Source organism: Suncus etruscus, chromosome 5 (genome assembly GCF_024139225.1).
Source record: "Suncus etruscus isolate mSunEtr1 chromosome 5, mSunEtr1.pri.cur, whole genome shotgun sequence".
In the NCBI taxonomy this organism is placed as follows: Eukaryota; Metazoa; Chordata; class Mammalia; order Eulipotyphla; family Soricidae; genus Suncus; species Suncus etruscus.
Genome location: NC_064852.1, coordinates 103,459,264 through 103,484,286, shown reverse-complemented (window position 1 = coordinate 103,484,286; position 25,023 = coordinate 103,459,264). Strand labels below are relative to the sequence as shown.

Below are 25,023 nucleotides of genomic sequence, written 5' to 3'. Positions count from 1 at the left end.
GCCTAAGATGGTTGGTTCGAATCCCAGCGTCCCCATGCCTGCCAGGAGCTATTTCTGAGCAGATAGCCAGGAGTAACCCCTGAGCCCAAAAACCAAAAACACAAAACAAAACAAACAAACAAAATAAACATCACTTCTTTTCTGTGTCTGTTTTAAATATATCTAATTACTTCTGAGTGGGTTTTTTGTTTTTGTTTTGCCTTTTATAGAAGACTCCTTAGTCTTTCTTCTGGGCTCAGATTAGTGGTCATTCATATCTTCACCGTGTTTTATGCAAAAAATCTTCATTGTTCTTTTAAATATGAGTGGCACCTAACTAGATAGAGCATTCTGAGTTGGAGGCCTTTCTCCTTCTTTAGTTTTTTAATATATCATACAATTTCCTCTAGTCTTTCAGTAGAGAAAATTACTTTAAAGATTATGCTTTGTTTCCTTATATATGACTATGTTTCTTTTTTCTCTCTTTCATCTTTTAATTTTTTCTGCTTTTCCAATCAACATATCACTAACTTTGCTATATTAATTACAGTGTGTCTTGGTGTATGTTAATTTGGTGTTATCTTCCTTGGTTTTTATTTAATGAAGTTTCTCTGGATTTACTTTATAAATTGAGTTTCTGGCAGCAGATACTCATATATGGAATTATGTATCTTTATTTCCTATTGATACTTTAGGTTTGATTGTGCAGTTTGGACATGGTTTTATTTTCCAGTAAGTGGAATATTGGTGACTGTAAAGCTTCAAAACAGTGGAAAGATTTAGGATGATGAGAAACGGAATCTATGTATAAGGAACTTCAACATATATTTGTGTCCCAGCATTTTTCAGATAGCTTTTAGAGAAGTACATAAAAATAGAGATTCACTTTTCTCTTTCTTTTTCACACTTTATTATTTAGAGTTTTATTTTTATTTGCCGGGTCCATTTTTTTTTCTTTTCTCCTTTCTTTTTTTTTTTTTTTTTTTTTTTTTTTGGTAGTTGTCACCAAATTTTTTTCTCCCCTTTTTCTTATCCTTTTTATCTCCAATGAAGGTGGAATGGATGCTCAATCTACAACAGAATGTAAAGTGGAGATCAGTTGCACTGGCACACTGGGGGGTAGAGGAGGGAGATGTGGGATGCATGCTGGGAATAGGGGCAGAGGGAGGACACCACTGGTGGTGGGAATGCCCCTCATTCTTTGTTACTATGTACCATAAATGATGCAGTGAAAGATTTGTAATGCACTTTGGTCACAATAAAATTTAAAAAAAAATAGAGATTAAGTGAATATATAAAAATAAATTACCTTTCACCAATAATTTGCTCCTCAAAGTTGTTATTTAGATCTCTGACCTTGTAATTCAGCTGATTAAAGGAATACACTTCTTTTTGTTTGACTTTATGTTGTATCCAAGAATTAGTATGCCAAAAAATGATTTAGACTGGTTCCATCCTTTTGTATCTGAATGACTTGTAGATTCTGTTTTCCCAATTTTCAAGTTTAAGTGTTTTTTTTTTTCATCCTGACAGCCACAACTGTAAACTAAAAGCTAGATTCACCCTTTATTTTCCTCTAACATAATAACATAATCATGTTCCCACACTCCAATATTTGCTGACAACTCTGTTGAGACTACACAAAACAGAATAGAATGCATCCAGTCTTTCTTGGCTAGGTGAGATCAAACAGTTGGAAACACTCCTTGAAGCAAATGAATATGCTCAGACCCAACTGGATGCTCTGAGAGTAGATCAGAGGAGAAAATATAAAACATTAGTGCTTGTTACATGTCTCTCCCTCCATGATTTATTTTTTTATTATTGATAGAAGATACGAGATATTACTTACAACACAGGTATTTCCCACAGAGGCTGTTTTTTCGCTATGCACAAAGGCTTTAAAATATTTTTTGTTTTGTCTTTTATTTTTTGTCCTTCTGCTGTTCCTGTTTATTCCCACCCCCTTGGTTCCACTTATAAACATGGGTTTCATGTACTGCCCTCTTCATAAATTATTAATGTCACATTGGAAGAAAAAAAAACCCTTTCAGAAAAGGGCCTCCTGACATGTAACTACAGCTAAGCTTCATGGTGCCTGAGGCCCACCTAGCTCTGCTGAAGAGAGCCTCCTGAGCTTTTCTTCAGCTAGTGAAACAATTAACTTTCTGTTCCATTTGCTGACAATGGTGCATGCCTAAGTTAATCATGTTTGTTAAACCTGTGTCAGTCCTTTCAGCCTGCTCTGCTTAGGGGAGAGCCAGAAGGTACAGCTGGTCTCCAAAGCTGTGGGGCAGAAATGAAAGGATTTGTACTCATCGAACAAGAAAATGGCATTCCTGGCTGTCAGTCTGGAAGGAAGAGCTTTTCTCCCCAGCATTGCACACAGCAGACTCTGCTCAGGTCCCTCAATGTCAGCTTCTGCTTCATTGCTGAGCAAGCATTTCTCTCCTGAATCTGATAGACAGAATTGTTTAACATGGAGGCAGGCTGCACTAAAATTAAGAAACCCCCTAAATCTGGAAGCAGTTTCTTTACAATTAGTTGGTTGTGCTGAATCTGCATTTGGTGTGAGTTTGGTATCAGCTTTGAGATGTTTCTGAAATGCCAAAATAACTGAGTACATGAATAGGATACCATAATGCTGCTTGAATCCAATGTGCCAGTACTGGGCACAAAATTTCTCTCACAGTACCCTATTTTTCTCCACTGAGCCACATCATCCAGCCTTGAGAAAAGTAAAAAAGGCTATTTGAGTGGTACTGAAGAGAGTTTGGACTACTTGGAAAAGTGGGCTTTAAAGGCCAATTACCACAACTTGGATCAGAGAGAGTATAGAGCACTTGCCTTGCAACCAGCTGACATGGATTTGATTCCCAGCATTCCTGTGCTCCCTGAGTTTGGCCAGGAATGGTCCCTAAGCACAGAGACAGGACTAAGCCATGAACACTGCTGGTTGTAATCCAGAAGACCACAAATAAAGTAAAGATGATTTAATCCTACATGCTATTAGGATATAAAAGAAAAAGCATCTTGTCCTGCTGTCTTTATGGAAGTCTTTGGCATGTTATATATATATATATATATATATATATATATATATATATTTTTTTTTTTTTTTAACTGACTCTAGTAGCACACATCTGATTATGTTTTTGCTAAAACAGTTTTGTTTTGAAATAAATAAATAGATAAATATGGCAAACTGGTCATGGTAATTGCAAAGAAGATAAAATTTACTAACATCAGGAGCTAGAAAGATAGTATAGCAGGTAGTGCACTTGACTAACCAGTTTGATTCCTGGTATCCCTAGAACTGTCAGAAGTGAATGATCCCTGAGTGCAGAGCCAGAAGTAATCCCTGAGCATCTCCAGGTATAGTCCAAAAACAAAATGTTTAACATCAGTCTTCTAAAGTAAACCATATATTTCAAAACCAAATACAAATGAACTTTGGTTTTCTTTTTAAAATGCATGTATTGTCTTCTTTTCATTCAAAAATGCTGATCAAATCTCTCAGCCCCATCACCAAATGTGGCCAAAATGTATGACTATATATATACTGCAACTCACTATTGAACTTTATCTAATTATTGCTCCAAATTTCATCATATTTTGTGTAAAAGTAAGAAGAAATTGTCTTAATAAATTTTTAAGGTATCTGATGAAGGCTAAGGTATCTATTAGCACCTATGTTTCTGAGTTTATAATCTAATGAGTAAAATAGAAAAAGATGCTTAATTTGTAAGGTCTTGTATATGTATATATTTAAAGGAGTGAAATCAATGCTCAACCTGGCCAAATTGGTTAAGAGGAGTAGTTTATTTTATTATATTGTAGCTGCTTTTTTCTTTTTATTCTGCAAGTATTGCTTTTGTCCAAAGATTCCAGAATATGCTTTATTGGATTCATCAAAATCCTCTGATTCTGGCATGCAATAATTCTATTTCTAAAAGAATACTTTCAGTTTCCATTCTTTCATAGATCCACATGCAAGGGTAAAAACTGAGCGAGACTCAGTTTCAATTTTGCCTGCAAAGCAAGGGTCTGCTTAGGACCCATGACCTACAGTCTAACAAGTGATCTCCATTGTCAACTACTCAGTGTAAGCCTGGTACCAAATCCTGAAAGCAAGTATTCTCAGTTTCAGGAAAGCAAAACACATGGCAATCATCATAGACCAATTTCTTTTCCTTCCATGTTAGAAAAATGATAAAGATTTTTCTGGGGATTAAATAGTTGGAGATGAAAGAAATATGGAGGAAGTTAATATTTTCTTCTAGAGCTAAGGATTTATGGAATTCAGGTCTCTGAAACTTAGCCAGACAATGGAAACTCCCATGATTTGGTTTCATTAAGGACACCAAAGAATAATTAGACCAGAAGGGGAATTCTGTTTTCCATTTCCCAGGGACTATGATTAGTAAGAGACTTTCCAGGTCATTCTTTTTTCCACTTCCTGCCCCCCTTCTCCTCACCCTTTGCTTTGAGAAAACTATTTGCTCAATGATGGGAACAAATAACATGGAATATCCCAGTATTCTGGGCTGTACAGATGACCAAAGCAATTCCACTGGGCTTTCAGTTTCTTCCAGCAGAGCTGTGATCTCCAGCAGAATGGGAGCTCCCTTTTTCTTCATCTAGGAGAGGCGAAGTGAGAGAATTTAGGGAGATTTTCTTTCTTTTTTGTTTGTTTGTTTGTTTGTTTGGGGGGACCACACCTGGTGACACTCAGGGGATACTCCTGGCTATGCGCTCAAAAATCACTTCTGGCTTGAGAGACTATATGGGATGCCGGGGAATAGAACTGTGGTCCATCCTAGGCTTGCGCCATCAAGGCAGACTTACCGCTCCGGTGACCTAGGGAGCTTTTTTTCCCCCTTAATTTAAACATCTTGATTACATATATGATTGTGATTAGGTTTCAGTCATGTGAAGAACAACCCCTTCACCAGTGCAACATTCCCACCACCAATGTCCCAAATCTTCTTCCATCCCATCCCACATCCACCTGTACTCCAGACAGGCTTTCCAGTTCCCTCATTCATTCACATGATTATGGTAGTTCTCTGTGTAGTTATTTCTATAACTGCACTCACCACTATTTGTGGTGAGCTTCATGAAGTGAGCTGGAAATTCCAGACCTCCTCTCATTGTCTCTGAGGATTGTTGCAAAAATGACTTTTATTTTTCTTAAAACCCATAGATGAGTGATACTATTCTGCGTCTCTCTCTCTCTCTCTCTCTCTCTCTCTCTCTCTCTCTCTCTCTCTCTCTCTCTCTCTCTCCCCCTGACTTATTTCACACAGCATGATAGATTCCATGTACATCCATGTATAGGAAAATTTCATGACTTCATCTCTCCTGAAAGCTACATAATATTCCATTGTGTAAATGTACCACAGATTCTATAGTCATTCGTATGTTGAAGAAAATCTTGGTTGTTTCCAGAGCCTGGCTATTGTGAATAGTGCTGCAATAAATATAGGTGTGAGGAAAGGGTTTTTTGTATTGTATTCTTGTGTTCTTAGGGTATATCCCTAGGAGTGGAATAGCTGGGTCGAATGGGAGCTCAATTTCCAGATTTTGGAGGAATCTCCATATCTCTTTCCATAGAGGTTGGACTAGATGGCATTCCCACGAGCAGAGGATAAGAGTTCCTTTCCTCCACATCCCCACCAGCACTGACTGTTCTCGTTCTTTGTGATGTGCGCCAATCTCTGTGGTGTGAGGTGGTATTTCATCATTGTTTTGATTTGCATCTCCCTGATGATGGATGATGATGGAGTGATGAGGAGCATTTTTTTCATGTGCTTTTTGGCGTTTACATTTTTTCTTTTTCAAAGCGTCTCTTCATTTCTTCTCCCCATTTTTTGATAGAATTAGATGTATTTTTCTTGTAAAGTTCTGTCAGTGCCCTGTATATTTTGGATATTAGCCCCTTATCTGAAGGGTGTTGGGTGAATAGTTTCTCCCACTCAGTGGGTGGCTCTTGTATCCTGGGCACTATTTCTTTTGAGGTGTAGAAGCTTCTCAGTTTAATGTATTCCCATCTGTTGATCTCTGCTTCCACTTGTTTGGCAAGTGCAGTTTCCTCCTTGAAGATGCCTTTAGTCTCAATGTCATGGAGTGTTTTTACTGATGTGTTGTTCTATCTACCTTATGGTATCAGGTCTGATATCAAGGTCTATAATCCATTTGGATTTTACCTTCATACATGATGTTAACTGAAGGTCTATGTTCGCTTTTTTGCAAGTGGCTAACCAGTTCTATCAGCACCACCTATTGAAGAGGTTTTCCCTGCTCCACTTAAGATTTCTTGCTCCTTTGTCAAAAATTAGGTAATTGTATGTCTGAGGGACAATGTCTGAGAACTCAAGCCTATTCCACTGATCTGAGGGTCTGTCTTTATTCCAATACCATGCTGTTTTGATTACTATTGCTTTTTAGTACAGTTTAAAGTTGGGGAAAGTAATGCCTCCCATTTTCCTTTTCCCTAGGAGTGCTTTAGCTATTCGAGGGTGTTTATTGTTCCAGATGAACTTTATAAGTGTTTGATCCACTTCTTTGAAGAATGCATGGGTATTTTTAAGGGGATCACATTAAATCTGTATAATGCTTTGGGGAGTATTGCCATTTTAATGATGTAAATCCTGCCAATCCATGAGCAGGGTGTGTGCTTCCATTTCCACGTGTCCTCTCTTATTTCTTGGAGCAGGGCTTTATAGTTTTCTTTGTATAGTTCCTTCATGTCTTTGGTCAAGTTGACTCCAAGATATTTGAATTTGTGTGGCACTAATGTGAATGGGATTACCTTCTTGGCTTCCTTCTCTTCCCTATCATTATTGGTGTATAAAAAGGCCATTAATTTCTGTGTGTTAATTTTGTAGCCTGCCACCTTGCTATATGAGTCTATTGTTTCTAGAAGCTTTTTGGTAGAGTCTTTAGGGATTTCTAAGTAGAGTATCATGTCATCTGCAAAGAATGAGAGCTTGACTTCTTCCTTCCCTATCTGGATTCCCTTGATATTTTTTTCTTGCCTGATCACTATAGCAAGAACTTTCAGTACTATGTTGAAGAGCAGTGGTGAGAGCAGACAGCCTTCTCTTGTACAGAATTTAGAGGAAAGGCTTTTAGTTTTTCTCCATTGAGGATAATATTTGCCATTGACTTGTGCTAGATGGCTTCAACTAGATTGGGAAAGGTTCCTTACATTCCCATCTTGCTGAGAGTTTTGAATCAAGAATGGGTGTTGGACCTTATCAAATGCTTTCTCTGCGTCTATTGATATGATCATGTGATTTTTATTTTTCTTGTTGTTGATGTTGTGTATGATGTTGATAAATTTATGGATGTTAAACCATCCTTACATTCCTGAGATGAAACCTACTTGGTCATAGTGTATGATCTTCTTGATGATGCATTGGATCCTATTTGCCAGGATTTTGTTGAAGATCTTTGCATCAGCAATCATCAGGGATATTGGTCTGTAATTTTCTTTTTGGCAGCATCTCTGTCTGGTTTTGGTATCAAGGTGATGTTGGCTTCATAAAAGCTGTTTGGGAGTGTTCCCATTTTTTTAATTTCATGGAAGAGCCTGGCTAGGATTGGTAGTAGCTCCTCTTGAAAGATTTGAAAAAATTTTTTAGGAAATTCATCTGGGCCTGGGCTTTTCTTTTGGGGCAGATGTTTGATTACAGTTTTAATTTTCTCAGCAGTGATGGGGGTGTTTAGATATGCTACATCCTCCTTACTTTACTGTGGAAGGTTATAAGAGTCCAAGAATTTATACATTTCTTCTAGGTTCTCATGTTTAGTAGCATAAAGTTTCTCAATGTAGTCTCTGATTATCCTTTGGATCTTTGCAGTATCTGTCATGGTCTTCCCCTTTTCATTTCCAATATGGGTTATCATATTTCTCTCTTTCTTTCTTTGTGAGTTTTGCCAATGGTCTATCAATCTAGTTTATTTTTTCAAAGAACCAACTTCTGCTTTCGTTGATCTTTCGGATTGCTTTTTGGTTTTCCACTTCATTGAGTTCTGCTTTCAGCTTTGTTATTTCCGTCTGTCTCCCTAATTTTTGTTTCTTTTGTTGGTCATTTTCTATTTTTTGAGCTATGTCATTAAGTTATTCAGGTATGCCCCTTCTTCCTTCCTGATGTGTGCTTGTAGAGCTATAAATTTTCCTCTCAAGACCACTTTTGCTGTGTCCCATAGATTCTGGGAGTTTGTGTCTTCATTGTCATTTGTTTTCAGTAAAGTTTTGATTTCCTTTTTAATTTCATCTCGGACTGACTGGTTGTTCAGTAGCAAGGTGTTTAATTTCTAATATTTAAAGTTTTTCTTCTGTGTGGCTTTGTAGTTCACATATAATTTCAGAGCTTTGTGGTCAGCAAAGGTAGCCTGCAAGATTTCTATCCTCTTGATTTTATGGAGGTATGTTTTATGTGTCAGCATGTAGTCTATTAGTCTATACTGGAGAATGACCCATGTAAATTGGAGAAGAATGTGTGTCCAGGTTTTTTGGGATGGAGTGTCATATATACTAGTCCTCTTTCTTCCATTACTCTTTTCAGTGCTAGTATGTTTTTGTTGGGTTTCAGTCTGGTTGACCTATCAAGTGTTGATAGGGCCGTGTTGAGGTCTCCCACAATTACTGTGTTATTATTGATTTCTTTTTTCAGATTTGTCAGTAATTATATTAGATATTTTTCTGGTCTTTCATTGGGTGCATATATGTTTAATAGCCTGATTTTTTCCTGTTGCACATATCCCTTGATTAGTACATAGTGTCCATCTTTGTCCCTTACCACTTTTCTGAGTATAAAGTTGGTGTCATCAGATTAATATGGCCACACCAGCTTTTTTGAGGGTGTTCTTTGCTTGGATAATTTTTCTCCAGCCTTTGATTTTGAGTCTATGTTTGTTCTGACTATTCAGATGTGTTTCTTGTAGGCAGCAGAAGGTTGGATTCATCTTTTTGATGCATTTTGCCACTCTGTGTCTTTTAATTGGTGAATTTAGTCCATTGACATTGAGGGAGATGATTGTTATAGGATTCAATGTCATCTTTGTAGATAAGTTTGCTGTGTTTGTTGGTCTCTCTTGTCTTAGAGTAGACCTGTCAATTTTTCCTTTAAGGCTGGTTTATCATCTGTGAAGTTTCTGAGCTGTTGTTTATCCATGAAGCTATGTATTCTTCCTTCAAACCTGAATGTGAGTCAGGCTGGGTACAGTATTCTCAGTGAGGCATTCATTTCATTCAGTCTTGTCACAATATCCCACCACTGTCTTCTGGTCTTGAAAGTTTCTTGTGACATGTCTGCTGTAAGTCTTAGGGATCCTCCTTTGAATGCAATTTCCCTTTTTGATCTTGCTGTTTTTAGTATTCTATCTCTATCTGTGGGATTTGTTATTGTAATGAAGATGTGTCTTGGGGTGGTTTTCTTTGGGTCTCTTTTAGCTGGTACTCTTTGCCATACAGGATTTGATTGCATGTAGTATTTAATTTTGGGAGTATCTATTTGATGATGTCTTTGACAGTTGATTCTTCCTGGAGATCTCCTACCATTGGAATCTCTGGGACTCCAATGATTCATATGTTGTTTCTGTTGAGTTTATCAAAGACCTCTATTTTCATCTGTTCACATTCCCTGAGTACTTTTTCCATTGCCTGTTCATTTGCCTTAAGGTTCTTTTCCAATTTCTTCTATTGTGTTCAGTTTTTCTGCATCACATCTTCCAGTACTCCGATTCTCTCCTCAGCTGCTATTACCCTGCTGGCAAGGCCATCCATTGAGGTTTTCAGTTTGGTTACTGTGTTTTTCAGAACTGTTATTTCAGTTTGGAGTTTTCTGATTTCTGTCTTTGTGTTCTGTTCAGATCGATCTATGCTTTCTTTGAGTTCTTCAAACATCGTCCATATTATTATTTTAAGTTCCTTATCAGAGTGGTTAATCAGGTGGTTGGAATTTATTAGGTCGTCTGAGCTTTTGTCTTCATTCTCTGTGTATTGTGTTTGCCTGCGAGGTTTCCCCATCATCACGCTTGTAGTGTGGTTTTTCCTGTGTGTTGTGGTGGGGTTTATTGGTTAGAAAGAGCTCTCTGCTGCCTCTATTTTACAGTTTTTTTAGGGGTGCGCTCCCTAGGCCTCTGAGGAGACCTTGAGGTATTCAGAAACACAGGCAGACAGGCACAGGAGAAGTTTCCCTTGAAGTCCTCAGAGTGAACAAAGGCACAGCAGGGCGGAGCCTCCGCAGCCCAGAGAGCTCAGCTTATTGGACAGCAACCCCCACAGCCAGAATTTACTCACTGGGCAGCTTCAAAATGCAGTTTTTTTGGGGGTGCGCTCCCTAGGCCTCTGAAGAGACCTTCAGGTATTCAGAAACACAGGCAGACAGGCACAGGAGAAGTTTCCCTTGAAGTCCTCAGAGTGTCTTCTCTCCATTTTTTGATGGGATTAGATGTTTTTTTCTTGTAAAGTTCTGTCAGTGCTCTGTATATTTTGGATATTAGCCCCTTATCTGATGAGTGTTGCGTGAATATTTTCTCTAGGGAGCTTTTCTTAACTTTCTTAATCAGAAAGAAAGAAAAGCAGAAGAGAAGGGAAGGAGAAAGGAAGGAAAGTTATCTAGAGATAGAATGAAATAACTTTGTTAGTGGCTCTTAGAAATAGAGGGAGTGAAATCCTATGAAAAATATGACAAACTTCCAAGGTTTTCATTGTCCTAGGAACTGTATGCAATTAAAATGAAATATAAATGTAAGCCAGCATTTCACTTAAGCTGCTTATTAAAATAATTAGGTCAGTGAAGCAAGGAGTATGTAAGCCTAGGAAATTGTGAATTTGGTTTGAGATGCTTTCTCTGCAGGTATATACAGAATTGAATGGGAACAGAAGGGAACACCAGGGCTTTATTAAGTAATTAAAAAAAAGTGTCCTACAGTGGAAATCAAAGACACCTAAAAAAAAAGACTAAAGACATTTATATACATGTTTTGCAAGACCATTTGTAAACTGTATTTGGCCAACTTGAAACAATTTTTCTATTATTTTATTTTTAAGAGATTTTCTTTTTAATTTATAATTATTAAGGAGTAATTTGATTTTTTATTAAATAAAAATACAACCATTGAATTAGATTAACATTAAATAATAGCATGCTTTTTGCAGTTAATATAATTTAAACCAAAAAGAAAATAAATGTAATGTTTTTATTATGCTTTGTAGTCGGATTATGTGTAAATATATTATTTTGGCTGGGCTGTTTTTGAAAAGACGCTACTGTGCAAGGAGATCCACTTGCCTTCTCTGAGGGTGACAGAACCACTGGTCCCTTTTTTTTGCACAGGGTTTAATGGTACAACCTGTGCAGGTTAGGACAAGGTCAAGGCTAGACTGTGGGTCTCCCACTAATCCAGCATTCTTAGCTGAAAACTCCCACTTTATAAACTTGTGAAGTTTTTAATAGCTAGAACCTGTGGAATTTTGAGTTTTGCAAATGTAGCAGCATTTGTAAGAAGAAAGAAATTGCAGTGACAGTAGAAGTGGTAAACCACTTTCTTGTCTGGATTTCTCACTCTGTTTTCTTAATATCAAATTGGTCATTTTTCATTTGTGGTCTATGTGTCATGATGCAGTTGAAACAAATGAATAGCAATTATGTTATTGCTGATCCATTGTGGGCTCATAGGACACCAAATCTTCCTTCTATATTTGAGTTCTTCAGTATAAAAAGTGCTCCCCAGTACACCCTTCTGTTTGGTTTTTTTTCTGTAAAAGAATAAGGCTTAGGGCCAGAGAGATAGAACAGCAGTAGGACATTTGCCTTGCAGCTGATTCAGGAAAGATAGTGATTCAAATCCCAGCATCCCATATGGTCCCCCGTGCCTGCCAGAGGTGACTTTTGAGCACAGAGCCAGGAATAATCCCTGAGCACCGAGAAGTGGGACCCCCCCCCCAAAAAAAAAGAAGACTTGAAATAAGTGAGTCAAGCTCAAGTCTTTCTTTCACAACCATTGATGGGTTCTAGTGCACACTATCTTAAAGCAAGCTGGCCAATAACTCAGAAGTGTTTTTGAGGATTTACAAAATATCCAAAAATTATTTACATTTATATTAAGTATATTAAGAATTGATTCCTTTCAGGACTTTGGGGAAAAGAGAGTGAACCCTAGAACTTTATAAAAAAAAAAGTTTAATGTAGTCAAGAATAAGAATCAGTGTTGACAAATTGAAATGTGAATTTCAAGAAGCCCCCCCCCCAAAAAAAAACCATAATAAATGACTATTGTTCACATACCTGAGAACCTTCTGTTTATAGTTCACTGAGCCTGAGAAAGCACATGCAAAGTTGTCTTTCTTATCCAATCTCTTTTCAAAGTGAGTGTTCACTAAATATCACACAATCCTGTCGTACCATTCAAATAACCTTTGGAAAACAGCATTAGCTGCCTGCCATCATGAGCTACTGCTGTCAAGGATGGGGTGCCCCAGGCTACTACAGCAGGACATTTAAGCAGTGTCTCTCTTTCAACCTATCAATTAGAAACAGAACAGAGTCAGATGTGTTATATTAGATGGTGCTAAGATGGATCACTACAAAAAAAAAAAAAAAAAAAAAAAAAAGCTCATATTGGCAAGAGTAATTTAAGTTGCCAGGAATCCGAAGTTTGCCATGTGACATCCCCAGAAGTCTGATGGGTTTTGACTGGTTTACGCTGCTAAATGAAACTGTTGAGATGACTGCCAGAGGTGATTAATAAAGTGCATAAATCTTAACTATGGGGAAAAAGAAGATGAATTGATGCATACACATATTGGAAATGTAATGAAACCAAATTAAAGCAACCAGAATTTTCTGATATATAACAGAAAAACAATACTACAATTTGGGTTCCTTAGTGGAAGGACTTCATTTTGTAGGTCTTCTTTCAGAAATGACCAGGAAAATATTTAATTTGACTTTCACTTTCTAACCGAGAAGACCTAAATTGACTGTAGAATGGAGGAAAAGCCAAAAAATTAAACTTATGTGTAACCCTGGTATTAATCAATTAATTTTTCATATTAATAGAAATTAAAAATTTTTGTTCTGCTTTTCTCAAAGCAGCTAGTGAATGTAATCATATGTGAAATTTTGGTAGTTTTCAAAGTAATTAGAACCCCAGAGCAAATAAACACTAAATGGGCTTTCATCTTTGAAGTCATTTTTTTCTTAACTAAATAGCTCTGTTCTGCTATAATTATATACTAGTCATTATAAAATTAAAAATCATTTTAAATGAATACTCTTTTTGAAAGCATTTGTTTCTTGCTAATTATTATGAACTAATTGTAGTGCATGATGGTCTTTAAGAAATTTTGAAATCACTGCCTTAGAGCCTTTGCTGCCAACCACTACAAGTTTTAATTCCAAAAGAAAAAAAAAAGTTGATAGAAAAGAGAATCTGTGACAATTAAAATCACAGTTTTCATAACTTTGAAATATTTGACTTTCTGAAGTTCATCCCAGCAGTATCTTTATTGTTCCAATGACCTTATTTCTAGACAAGTTAGAAGCCAGCTTGGCCCATTAATATGTTACTTTACATTTCAAAACATCAACTTTTGGGGAAAAAATTTGGAAAAAAGACAAAATGATTTTATATTGCTACATTGTTTTGTAGAGTAATATGATGTCTATATAAGTACTGAAGCTGGCATTATCTTATCTTTGCTGGTCACAATTTCCTATTGTTATTTTTGTGACATAAAAATATAATATTGCTCAGAAACCTAAATTTATCTTTTTGAGGGTGGGGGACCTTATTCTGTCAAGGGTCATTTGTATATTTATAACATTATTCATGGGCCATGCAACTGACATGGTATATGTTTGTCCTATCATGTACTAGGGCCATACCATGATTTCTTGGTTCAGATATGACTTATATGTTGGATTTTCCCCAACCTGCTTTAAATAGTCTATGGAACCTTTTACTAATGTTTTTTTCAATAGAATTTTGCTATCAAGGACATGGTATTTAAACAACCTAAAAGGCAGAATTTTTTCATGTTATGTTATCTTTATAGAGCACCATAAGGTTAAACAATGATAGGATGTACAACTATAAAGATGATATATTTATTGTGTGCTTCACTATAAGTCAGCAAGTACTGGAAAACACACCAACTCTTGATTGAATACTAGTCTGTATTTGTCACTATATCTCTAGACAAGAAAAAAAACAAAGGTAAATAACTATAACAGACAATCACTATAACACACAGAATCAAGAAACTTGCAGATATGGCTCCAAAATATACCTTTCCCTTTAGTGGTGGGAATTCCCCTGATTCAATGTCATTATGTACCTAAAATATTACTGTGAAAGATATGTAATCCACTTTGTCAAAATAAAAATTATTATTATAAAAATATTCCTTTCCCATTAGCCTCTCTTTTTGTTCTTTATCAGTGTCACAAACTGCAAATTAATAAATTAATAAATAAAGGTCTTTCAGGAGACAAAAATAAGAAAGTTCAAATTCAGGAATTTCTGTCTAATTCAACTGTTTTTATATTAATAAATTATTTTCATTTACTGTCCTTAGTTCTCTTCTCATTTTTCATTTTGTTATTGATTTAAAGAGTATTTTCTTTAGTTTTTTTTTTGGTTTCAGGATTATGTTGGATGAGATTTTTCTTATATTCCAGGTGTAAATCATTACATATATTATCTTAAACTCTGAAGAGAATTGTGGTATCACAAGTTTAAGCACACTCAAGCTTTAAGATATAAGCAAACAAGCTACTTCTCTCACTGTATTCAACAGGTGCATGATTTGTGATTTGAAATGAAATACCAATCAAAGAAACCAATTTGGAATGGAAACAATAATGTGATTGATACTCTGAAAATTCTTAGTCTGATTTTTTTCAGGCCTTTCCTCCTATTCTCAATGGAATCTGCCTTGGATAAGTGATCAATAGCCACAAGTCCAACTGAATTTCGTGCTTTCTTCCTTTTATCCATTGCTTCATAGCTTCCTGGGCCCAACTCCCTAGTTTACCAGTTTAAAGAAAGCAGAGAACTCTACCAATTTATGACACATTGCCTTAGGGGTAACGGAAGAAAAATGTTCTCATCCCAATAGGGTAAGGGAGTGGAACTCTCAGCCTTCATCATACTTCTAAAAGATACTGGGGAGGAAGAGAATCTTGGATAACTTGGATGGGTTTCAGAAGAGAGAAGGAAGAGGTATGAATGTGATAAAGAGGAGGAACTCACATTCAGAAATGCATAGACTAACAAGACCAATAAAATTGCTCTCCCTAATCATCTTAGACAAAGTCCAACACAGTTTTCTAACATCTGCTCACCCTCTCCCACCAAATGCAGGCACCACAGATACACAATCATCCTAGGACTTGGCAATCAAAGTCTCTCACAGAATGAGACATTCATACTAGTAATAACTACCAATTAGTATACATCCATCCTTTGTGAGATACTAGACTAGGTGCATTCAGTCTCTGCAGTAACTATGCATTTGGTAAATTGTTATTCTCCACTTATAGACAAGAAAGCCCTGGCTGAATGAATTTAAGCAAATTTCTTACTATCACATAGAAAGGCAGATCTGATGTGGAAGCTAAGCCCCGTTGTCTCCAAATCATGACTCCATTCCCACTATGTCACATTATCTGTGACAGGACCATTTTTAAAGAAGTTATCTCAAATGAATGGACCCTTCTTTGGGGATTATGACAGTAAAATAAGGGAAGAGGGGTTAGAAAAGGGAATTATGGTGATGCCACAGTAACCTAAGAAAATAGCATTGGTTCTTTTACATTTTAAGCACTGTGGTTTATAAAACTATTATTGGGATAGTTTTATACATAAAACTTCCAGCACCACACACCCCATAAATGTCCATTTCCATAGTCTCAGTGTCCCCCATCACAACCACTATCTCCCCTGTGGTATGCTTCCTTCTTAGTAGAATCCAGTTCTCAATTTCTATTTCCTTCTTGGATCTGTTATCCCCCCACCATCTCTCTTTATATACCACATGTCGGAGACCATTCTGTGTTTGTCCCTCTTCTGGCCAACTTCACTCTTTTTTTTTTTTTTTTTTTTTTTTTTTGGTTTTTGGGTCACACCCGGCATTGCTCAGGGGTTACTCCTGGCTGTCTGCTCAGAAATAGCTCCTGGCAGGCACGGGGGACCATATGGGACACCGGGATTTGAACCAATCACCTTTGGTCCTGGATCGGCCGTTTGCAAGGCAAACCCGCTGTGCTATCTCTCCGGGCCCCCAACTTCACTCTTGACACTGTCCAAACCAGTTCATGTAGCAACAAATAGCATGGTTCCATCTTTTCTTCCAGTCAAATAGTGTTCCATGATGTCTATGTACCATTTATTTATAGACATTTATTCTTGAATGTTTGGGATGTTTCCAAATGCTGACTAATGTGAATAGTGCTGTAGTGAACATAGTATGGTGCAAATGTCTTTTATGAATAGATTTGGAACACCTGGGATAAATACAAAGTAAAATTGCTAGGTCATATGGATGCTCTCCTATTTTTAAAGATCTATTGAATACAAGAGACTATTAAACTGTAATGTGGTTAGATTATTTTATTCCTTTTTTAAAAAAATTCCTCCACATGGTTAAGAAGCAAAGTCTGTAATTTTATGTAAGCCCCAAGTTTGATCGATAGTACTGTATGGCCCCTCAGTAACTTTGGGTGTGACTTTGGTACCCCCTAGTACTGTGAGCTCATAGCAGGGCCCAGTCACTTAACCATAAGGCCACATTACTAGAGTCTAAGTATCCAGCTCACTGAAGAGTAACACCTGACTTACAAATTAGTTCCACACCACTACTACCTCCCAAAAAACATTTCTCTATGTCCCTAAAGTTTATTTGCTCTGTAATATGAACACTATCATATCTTTATATGTTGATTCAAGTATAAGATCTTACTGAAGAATTTGAGCAAGACAAATTTTTATATAGAGTTGAGATCCAAGCCAACTATGCAAATATGATTATACTCTTTCTTATGACCATGTATGAACAAACACGACTAAAAGAAGATAAATTGAATAGGAAATCATGAGGAGGCTGCAAAATATAATGGAATGGTACCTCATAAGTCTTTGGTATTACCTGCTAGAAGGAATATTTATCTGATCAATTATTTCTAACTGGGATTTTATGGCTTACAAAATCCAGAAAAAATATATCCATCATTTCTTCAAAATTTTCTTACAACTTATTTAAAAAACAAATAATGTGAATGAGTATATTTATGTCATCTTTGGTAATAACAAGATAATTTAATTCTATACCACACTTTCCAATTACCACTGATGTTTTGTTTGTTTAAGATGGACTATTTCACATTTCTTACAAATAAATATCAGAAGGAATAGATCAAGTAACCAAAATTAATCACTTGTCTCTTGAATTGTGCAAGCATTTGATGCAGGATATGTCTATTCTTGTTGAATTGAGTATAAAGATATATAGACTCATACTGCTGAAAAGGAAGTTATGAGATCATCTTAACAATATCTGCCACTTTGCCAGATATACACCTAAGCTGTAAAAGTCAAAGATTGGTTCAATTTTTATCTATTTTTAGCAAGTGCAAATACCCTTAATTTTATCACAAAGGGGATCAAAAGTAACCATCGAGGCTCCAATAATAACTCTAAATAAATATATTTAGAAAGGCTTCATTTAGTGAGGTCATAATTAAAAGATTTGTCATCTTTGCAGTCATCTTTATTTTACCCAACTCATTCACATCAAAGTTATGACTCAGAAGTGATCTTTGTTCTTTGAAAAGTAGTGGAAACATGTTCTAAAATATGATACATTTTATCTTAGGGGTACAGCAGTCATTTATGCACCAGAAATTGTAATGGTTCTCCACTCTAAGAATTTGTGAATGGAAATAAGTTATAATTGAGGGAATTTCTGGAAGAAGCATCCAGAAAATGAGATTAGATCACTTCTCTCTAACCCCAATGCAAATATGACTGCTATATAATATTCAATATTCAGACTTGGTCTTTCTGTGTTTTTCTATCTCTCTAATTTCTAGCTGTTCTAACAAGGCCCAGTGGGAACTCTTCTTGATTGAGGCTGTCGCTGGAGTTCAAAAGGAAACAATTCCCTGCTCTGTGGTTGAATCTTGAGTGTTCTTACTTTGGTCTCTGATTTTGTTCAACTGTGACTAGCGGACTTCATCTCATATGACAGTTTGGTTTGAGTAATGACTAAATAGGAGCTACCAAGGCCTCTTACAAATTTTGTTTTGATGGTTATTTCATAGGTATTGCAGTTTAAAACAAAGCACTTGGGTTATGTATCTGCCATTTCAGGACTACCTCATAAATACCCAGAGAATAGGAATTTCTGGCTTTGAATTTCACATCGCTTGCATGCCTAATGTGGCTCTATCTACATAACCAGTGCTCAAACTGTATTTGTTGATTGAGATCTCCAAAAATGCTGTTTAACACACAAGGAATAAAAGTAAAATGAGGCTGGAAAACTGAATTTTGTTTTTACCAAGAACTAACATTTCTTCTAAAAATAAAGTGACGGGAAGTGTGTACTCTTTTGTTTTTCCTTGAGTCCTCATCGCATATCAAGATAAAATGAAGTTCCTCACACAGCTACACTTAGAACTTGATTTTATTGATATGTCTAGGCTCATTGAAATATTTATTGTTTTATATATGCTTCAGGAGAGCAGTTGTGTGTTTAATTTTAATTCCAATGAATGCTTAATCTGGACTTGAATGATATCATTAAGAATTATTTAAAAATATATCTAAGTGGTATAAAAGAGGAACTAAAATATTACTAGGAACCTAAGAAAATGTAAAAATATGCATCCTAAAAAATAATACTCAGAATGAAAATCTCAGCCTCTTTTCTTTCCTGTCTGAACAATTGTGTGATGTTAACTGAAGCATATAAGTCCATGTCCAGTTCCAGCAAATTCCAGTAATATTTGAAGTTCATTCTCATCTCATAAAAACTGAAAACTCCCCTACAGTCTCAGTTCTTATTGTCAGGGTTAATTGGAATTTCAACTCCAGCCATTTTATTAAGCTTAGAGCAAAATATTATATATTTGGAAGGTAAGAAGAATAAATTGCTAAAGACTCATAGATTGGGTTTACACAGAAGTTTCCCTTTATTTGACTCTCAAGCTCTTTTGGACCAAAGAAATAGCTAGTAGAGGCTAGCTTTCAACCTGCACAGCTTAAAATTTGCAGTAGCCTATTTTAAAATGGATGAAAAGAAGTATTAGCCTTTACTTGCCTCTTTTCATATCCTTAGGAAAATTGGAAAAGGGCAATGTAGCTCAGTGGTGGAGCACTTGCTTTGTATATATGAAACTCAGTCCTGCCCACCTCTTACAAAAGGAAGGAAAGAAGCAAAGAAGGAAGGAGGGAGGGAAGGAGAGAGAGAGAAAGAAAAAGAAAGAAAAAGAAAGAAAGAAAGAAAGAAAGAAAGAAAGAAAGAAAGAAAGAAAGAAAGAAAGAAAGAAAGAAAGAAAGAAAGAAAGAAAGAAAGAAAGAAAGAAAGAAAGAAAGAAAGAAAGAAAGAAAGAAAGAAAGAAAGAAAGAGAGAAGAAAGAGAGAAGAAAGAAAGAGAGAGAAGAAAGAAAGAGAGAGAAAGAGAGAAAGAAAGAAGGGAGGGAGGGAGGGAGGGAAGGAAGGAAGGAGGGAAGGAGGGAAGGAGGGAAGGAGGGGAGGGGGCTTGGGATTTTTCTAGGTGCTTGACTTTGATGTAGTCACTCCAAGTATTTTCTCTAGAAAAAGAAAAGGCAAAATTTGTTAAAAATCACATGATAGTTACTTGACAAATCAATTAGAAATGCAAGTGCAAGACCCCTATGAATGCCATGGTAAAATAATCTCTTACCTTCTACCATCACTAAGCTTCAATTGGTAATTGGTTACCCCTTCACCATATAACTTTTATAGACATTTTTTATTTCTACCTGAAAACAGATAACATGAATTGTAAATGGTATTAAGCTAATTTCTTCCAAAAGCACCTGAAGGCTACACCTCTTTTATGTAACAGTGGATTTCTAAACCTAGTTGGTAAGAAAGGAGATATAGCTTGGTAAGAGCCCCTGGTGAGAATCAGAGTCTTTAATGTAAAAAACTGGATGTTGAGCATATTTTAGGGAAAGTGAAGATTTAGTACTAAAAATTAGAGAAGGATTTTAAACGTTCCCTGATTTCATACTCACAGGGGGTGGGGAGGGTGTTGTTGTATTTAAGGATACCGTGTATGGTGGCGGCTGCTTATTACTGGACCTGATTTGAAATTCTTCCCACCAAAATTAATTAACTTCTATAAGCATCATGTCCTTTACAGAGATTATAATTAGCTTTTTTTCCTCTGGTCTAGTGATTGTCGCTTTATGCCAAATGTCAGCAATCTATTCCTCAAAGTGCCCAATATTTATTAAAATTAATCCATTCATTCATTTGATCTATTGACTTTTGATTTATTGATCACAGCAGAGGTTGTGTGATAAGAAATGGTAAAACAAAGATGAGAAAGAAAGAGTTCCTGGCTCAAACATTTGCATTCCTAGAACCATAACCACTGCAAATAGGCTAATCCTTAACGAAGAAAAGTTCTCCAGATACATGAGATTCTGAACCTTGGTCCAATCTCAGTTCTTCGTTTTTTCCTAATTTACCATGTGACTTTTTGCATCCTAATCTGTGAAATTCGGCTGAAATTTTTTTCTACAAACTTATTTATAGAGAACCTTTGCCTTCAACACGTTCAGGGCACAATTTATAAATAATATTGCAGTAGAGATAAGTCTTGCTTACCTAATGAGAAAATAAGCTCTTGTCACCATTTGGTATGTGTTTTCTGGAAACACAGCTCAAGCCAGTTACTTCTCACTTCTGAAGAACCACTGGGTCTTCTTCTTTTGCTGATTCTTGGATTTTGCTTTTGAAATCAAACCTATAATTTTAAAAATTTCTCCAAACTTGATTGTTTAGACCTTGCCAGGTCTTTAAATATTATCAGCAGATACAGGCCACCATTGAGAACAAAATCTTTATGAAGGTATCAGTGATGATAATTTTGTCCTTGGTTCTCTCTCAAACTCAAATTTGCCCTGTCTTGTAACAGAGAATGGGCGCTGCTGCTGATTAGCGATAAGCTCAATGCACTTTTAGTGACCATGTCCCTCACCCAGTTGCTTGGCTACAAAATGGCACAAAGGGAATGCTTTGCATTTGTAGTCACACCATAACAACTGAACTGAAAAGAATATTATGACTAAGAATGAGGATATTGTGCTATTGTTTGCACAGAGGTTTGCTTTGGGAATTCCTTATTCAGCTAAAGAAAATGTTATGACTACTGATTTTTTGTGGTTTATCCAAACATTTGCAACAGATTAAAGTCTCTTAAGCATTTATTGAGCCCCTCTTCTCTCTCTCTCTCTCTCTCTCTCTCTCTCTCTCTCTCTCTCTCTCTCTCTCTCTCTCTCTCTCTCTCTCTCTCTCTCCCTTCCTCCCTCCCTCTCTCCCTCCTACCCCATAACCATCACTAAAATGACACAATGGCTCAGCAACTGGGAAGTACATAGGTCAATTCTGAATCTCAGTGGTGTCCTTTAAAAGGGTATCATTAGCAAACTAGATATTTGCTCTGTTTGAATTTTTTGTCTAATGCTCAAGTGTCTGCCCTAACCAACAGCCTCAAGTGAAGTGAATCCCACAAAACCAGTCTGTTCATCTTCCCTACTCTGCTCCTAAGAAGGAACATCCAAATCTCATAATCATAGGAAAGGGGATTGTACTGAATGAAAATAAGAAAACTGTGTGCAGATTATAATGCTGAGCTTTTTTTTTTTTTTTTTTGCTTCTTTCCTGTTATGCAGATTGACAGTGCAACTTTTTTGTTTGTTGAAAACAAAATGTGGATGAGTCTGAATCAGTGGCACGGAGCCTAGCACTAGCCTAGAACGGACCACGGTTCCATCCCCTGGCATCCCATATGGTCCCCACATGGTCCCATATGGTCAGGAGCGATTTCTGAGCACATAGCCAGGAGTAACCCCTGAGCGTCACCGGATGTGGCCCCCCCAAAAAAAGATAAACAAAAAACAAAACAAAAATAATGGTGGAGAACTAGCTATTAAACTTCTGTATCTAACAGCTAGAGTCTTGGCTATAGTTCAAAGCCTATTTCAGAAGTCGACCAGAAATAGATGATCAAAATCAGCTTAAGAACTGGAGATATAGTACAGCAGTTAGGAAAATTGCCTTGCATGCGATCAACCCTGGTTCTATCCCCAGCATCACATCTGGGCCTCTCAGTACCACCAGGTACTGAGTACCTGAGCACAGCCCAGGAGTAAGAACTGACCGTTTCTTATTAATGTTTTTACTTTGCGCAGGGGTGGGTTGGGGAGAACCACACCCAGCAGGATAAAGGGTTACTCCTGGCTCTGTGCTCAGAAATCGCTCTGGGCAGGCTCAGGGACCATATGGATGCTGAGTATCGAACAGGGTCTGTCCTGTGTTGGCTGCATGCAAGGCCAACGCCCTATCGCTGTGCTATCACTCTGGCCCCTATTATTAATGTTAATTATAAATATAATTAGTGAGAAAATGGTAATGCATGATTATTGCCTAATTTTAAAATACACAAAGGAACACCCAGTTTTATGTAGGTAGACTTCTATTCTACTTAAAAGCTTGAAAAGGTATTAGTTTATTTTCCTTTACAAGGTTTTGTTGTTTTTTGTTTGTTTGTTTGTTTGTTTGGGTCACACCCGGCAGCGCTCAGGGGCCACTCCTGGCTCCATGCTCAGAAATCGCCCCTGGCAGACTCGGGGGACCATATGAGATGCCGGGATTCAAACCACTGTCCTTCTGAATGCAAGGCAAACTCCCTACCTCCATGCTATCTCTCCGGCCCCTATTTTCCTTTTCATGTATGTTTAATTAGTAATAAATAAAAGTTTGGCCTAATAAGTAGGTCTTAAAAACAATAAAACTAATTCCAGTTTAATTATTGTAATTTGTAATTCAGAAGAAATATAGTCATGTTTTCATTCGAAAAAGGAAAAATTTTGTAGGAGTAAGCACTTTTGAGTTTTTTGATCACTTGAAATTTATCTTCAGAGTTTTTTTTTTGTTTAGGGGCCACACCTGGCGTTGCTCAGGGGTTACTCCTGGGTTGCACTCAGAAATTGCTCCTGGCTTTGGGGGACCATATGGGATGCTGGGGATCGAAACCAGGTCTGTTCTGGGTCAGCCGCATGCAAGGCAAACTTCCTATCACTGTGCTATCGCTCTGGTCCCTCATCTTCATTTTAATATTGGAGACAAGCATATCCAGACACAGATACAAAAGCAGTTGATTTTTGTTTGATTTCAACTCTGTTGGAAAATTAAAATTGCATAAATTTTTCTCAATGCCATATTATATAAACACACCATTTAATTATAATAAAATAACTAAAGACACCCAAAGGAAGAACATGCTAACATATATACAGAAATATGATATATATTTAGTCTAAAGGGCAAACTTTACACAGATATATTTATAGTATAGGGTGAAACAACATTATAAAGAGCTGCAGAGAAAAAATATATAGCTTCACATATACCTCCATCCTTTTACTTTATATGGGCATGTTGGTCTCAAATACTTCATGATGCAGAGAACTTGCCTAACTCGGTTTTGCGTTTTGTAATCACTGTTCACCAAAGTATAGTAATCCAAACTCTATCTCTTTGCTACATGCCTTGAGAGGGAGAAATTTGAGGGTTTGTTACTCACAATCTGGAGGTTTAGCAGAAACAGTGTTGGTCCACTGGTGAGGTAGAAATTCTTTGCCAATGAAAATGAACCCATCTTTATGTGCCACCTTTATGGTTGTTCTCTAAGCTGCACTGATGCAACAGTCCAATGTCTCCAAATTCTTCATGAGTATCTTTTGAACACAATGAAGTTTATCTAGGGAAAAAGAAATATGTGGAAAGATGGAAGAGCCTTCTCTTCAAAACTCACCAACAGTAATAAAATACAGAGATAAGAATCTATGACATTCTTGAGTTATTCATTAGACATGGTAAGCTGACCTTCAATAGCAGTTTAGTCTTAACCTTCAGGAAGGTTAAGGCTAAACTAAAGGTTAATCGTACAAACTGACCTACTTTTTGAGATTTAACATCCACAAATAATTGGAGATTTTACAGAAGACTTTGTTACTGTCAGAGGTTTAAATAATGTTAACTATATTTATATAATATATAACTATAATGTAATATGTATTATATTTAGATATTCAGTCTAAAGTAAAAATGACATTGAAAAAGATTGCTTGACACCAGGATCCAAAACAAAAGTGTTTTGTTTGGAATCACTTCTTCATGCTGCCACTTTATGTTGTTCAACAATTTGGACTCTTTCTGGTGTTGATAAATATCGTGCTTGCTAACAGAGTGAGTGTTAGTAATTAGCAGAGTTTTGGTCACTGTTGGGTAATTAGCATTGTTTGCTATTAAAATTACCAGTAAAAGGCCAACCAGTATACATCTTTCCAGATATGAGAAGAGTCCCTGAAAGTTCTATTTTGAGGAAAAGGGAAACTTATTTCTTCTAAAATGTAAGTACTATGAAATTAGCCAAGCAAGAGTTTGAGTTCTGCTTTTTTGTGATTAAAAAACCTCAATGGAGTTTTAGGTAGCACATCTATAAAATCAGAATAATAGTAACTGCCTCATAAATTATTGTAAGGACTAAAGTAGGATAATAAAATAATATAGAAAAACTCACAATGCTGATAGATTCTTGGATACTTTGAGCAAAAATAATATATGTGAAAGTAGGCCATCAAATAACATCATATTATTTAATGTCAGCCATGATTTTTTTTCCTTTTCAACAGCAAGCAAAATGAGGAACAGCTGTGCATAGTAGGAAGAAAGCCATTTTTGGAGGGCTAATCCCTTTGGTTT

The 25,023-nt window shown here is 36.5% G+C and overlaps 1 protein-coding gene across 2 annotated transcripts in view; it reads left to right on the top strand.

The window, feature by feature from the left end:
• The window catches only part of SAMD12 (sterile alpha motif domain containing 12), an 838,974-nt gene that overhangs the window by 664,585 nt on the left and 149,366 nt on the right, over positions 1–25,023 (top strand). The window contains exon 5 of one of the 2 annotated variants that reach the window (XM_049773519.1): positions 18,090–18,158. The exons of the other annotated variant lie outside the window; for it this stretch is intronic. Within the exon in view, the coding sequence (XP_049629476.1) occupies positions 18,090–18,124 (35 nt within the window). The 3' untranslated portion in view covers positions 18,125–18,158. Of the gene's footprint in view, positions 1–18,089; positions 18,159–25,023 lie in introns of those variants that run through there. 2 annotated transcript variants of the gene reach the window in all.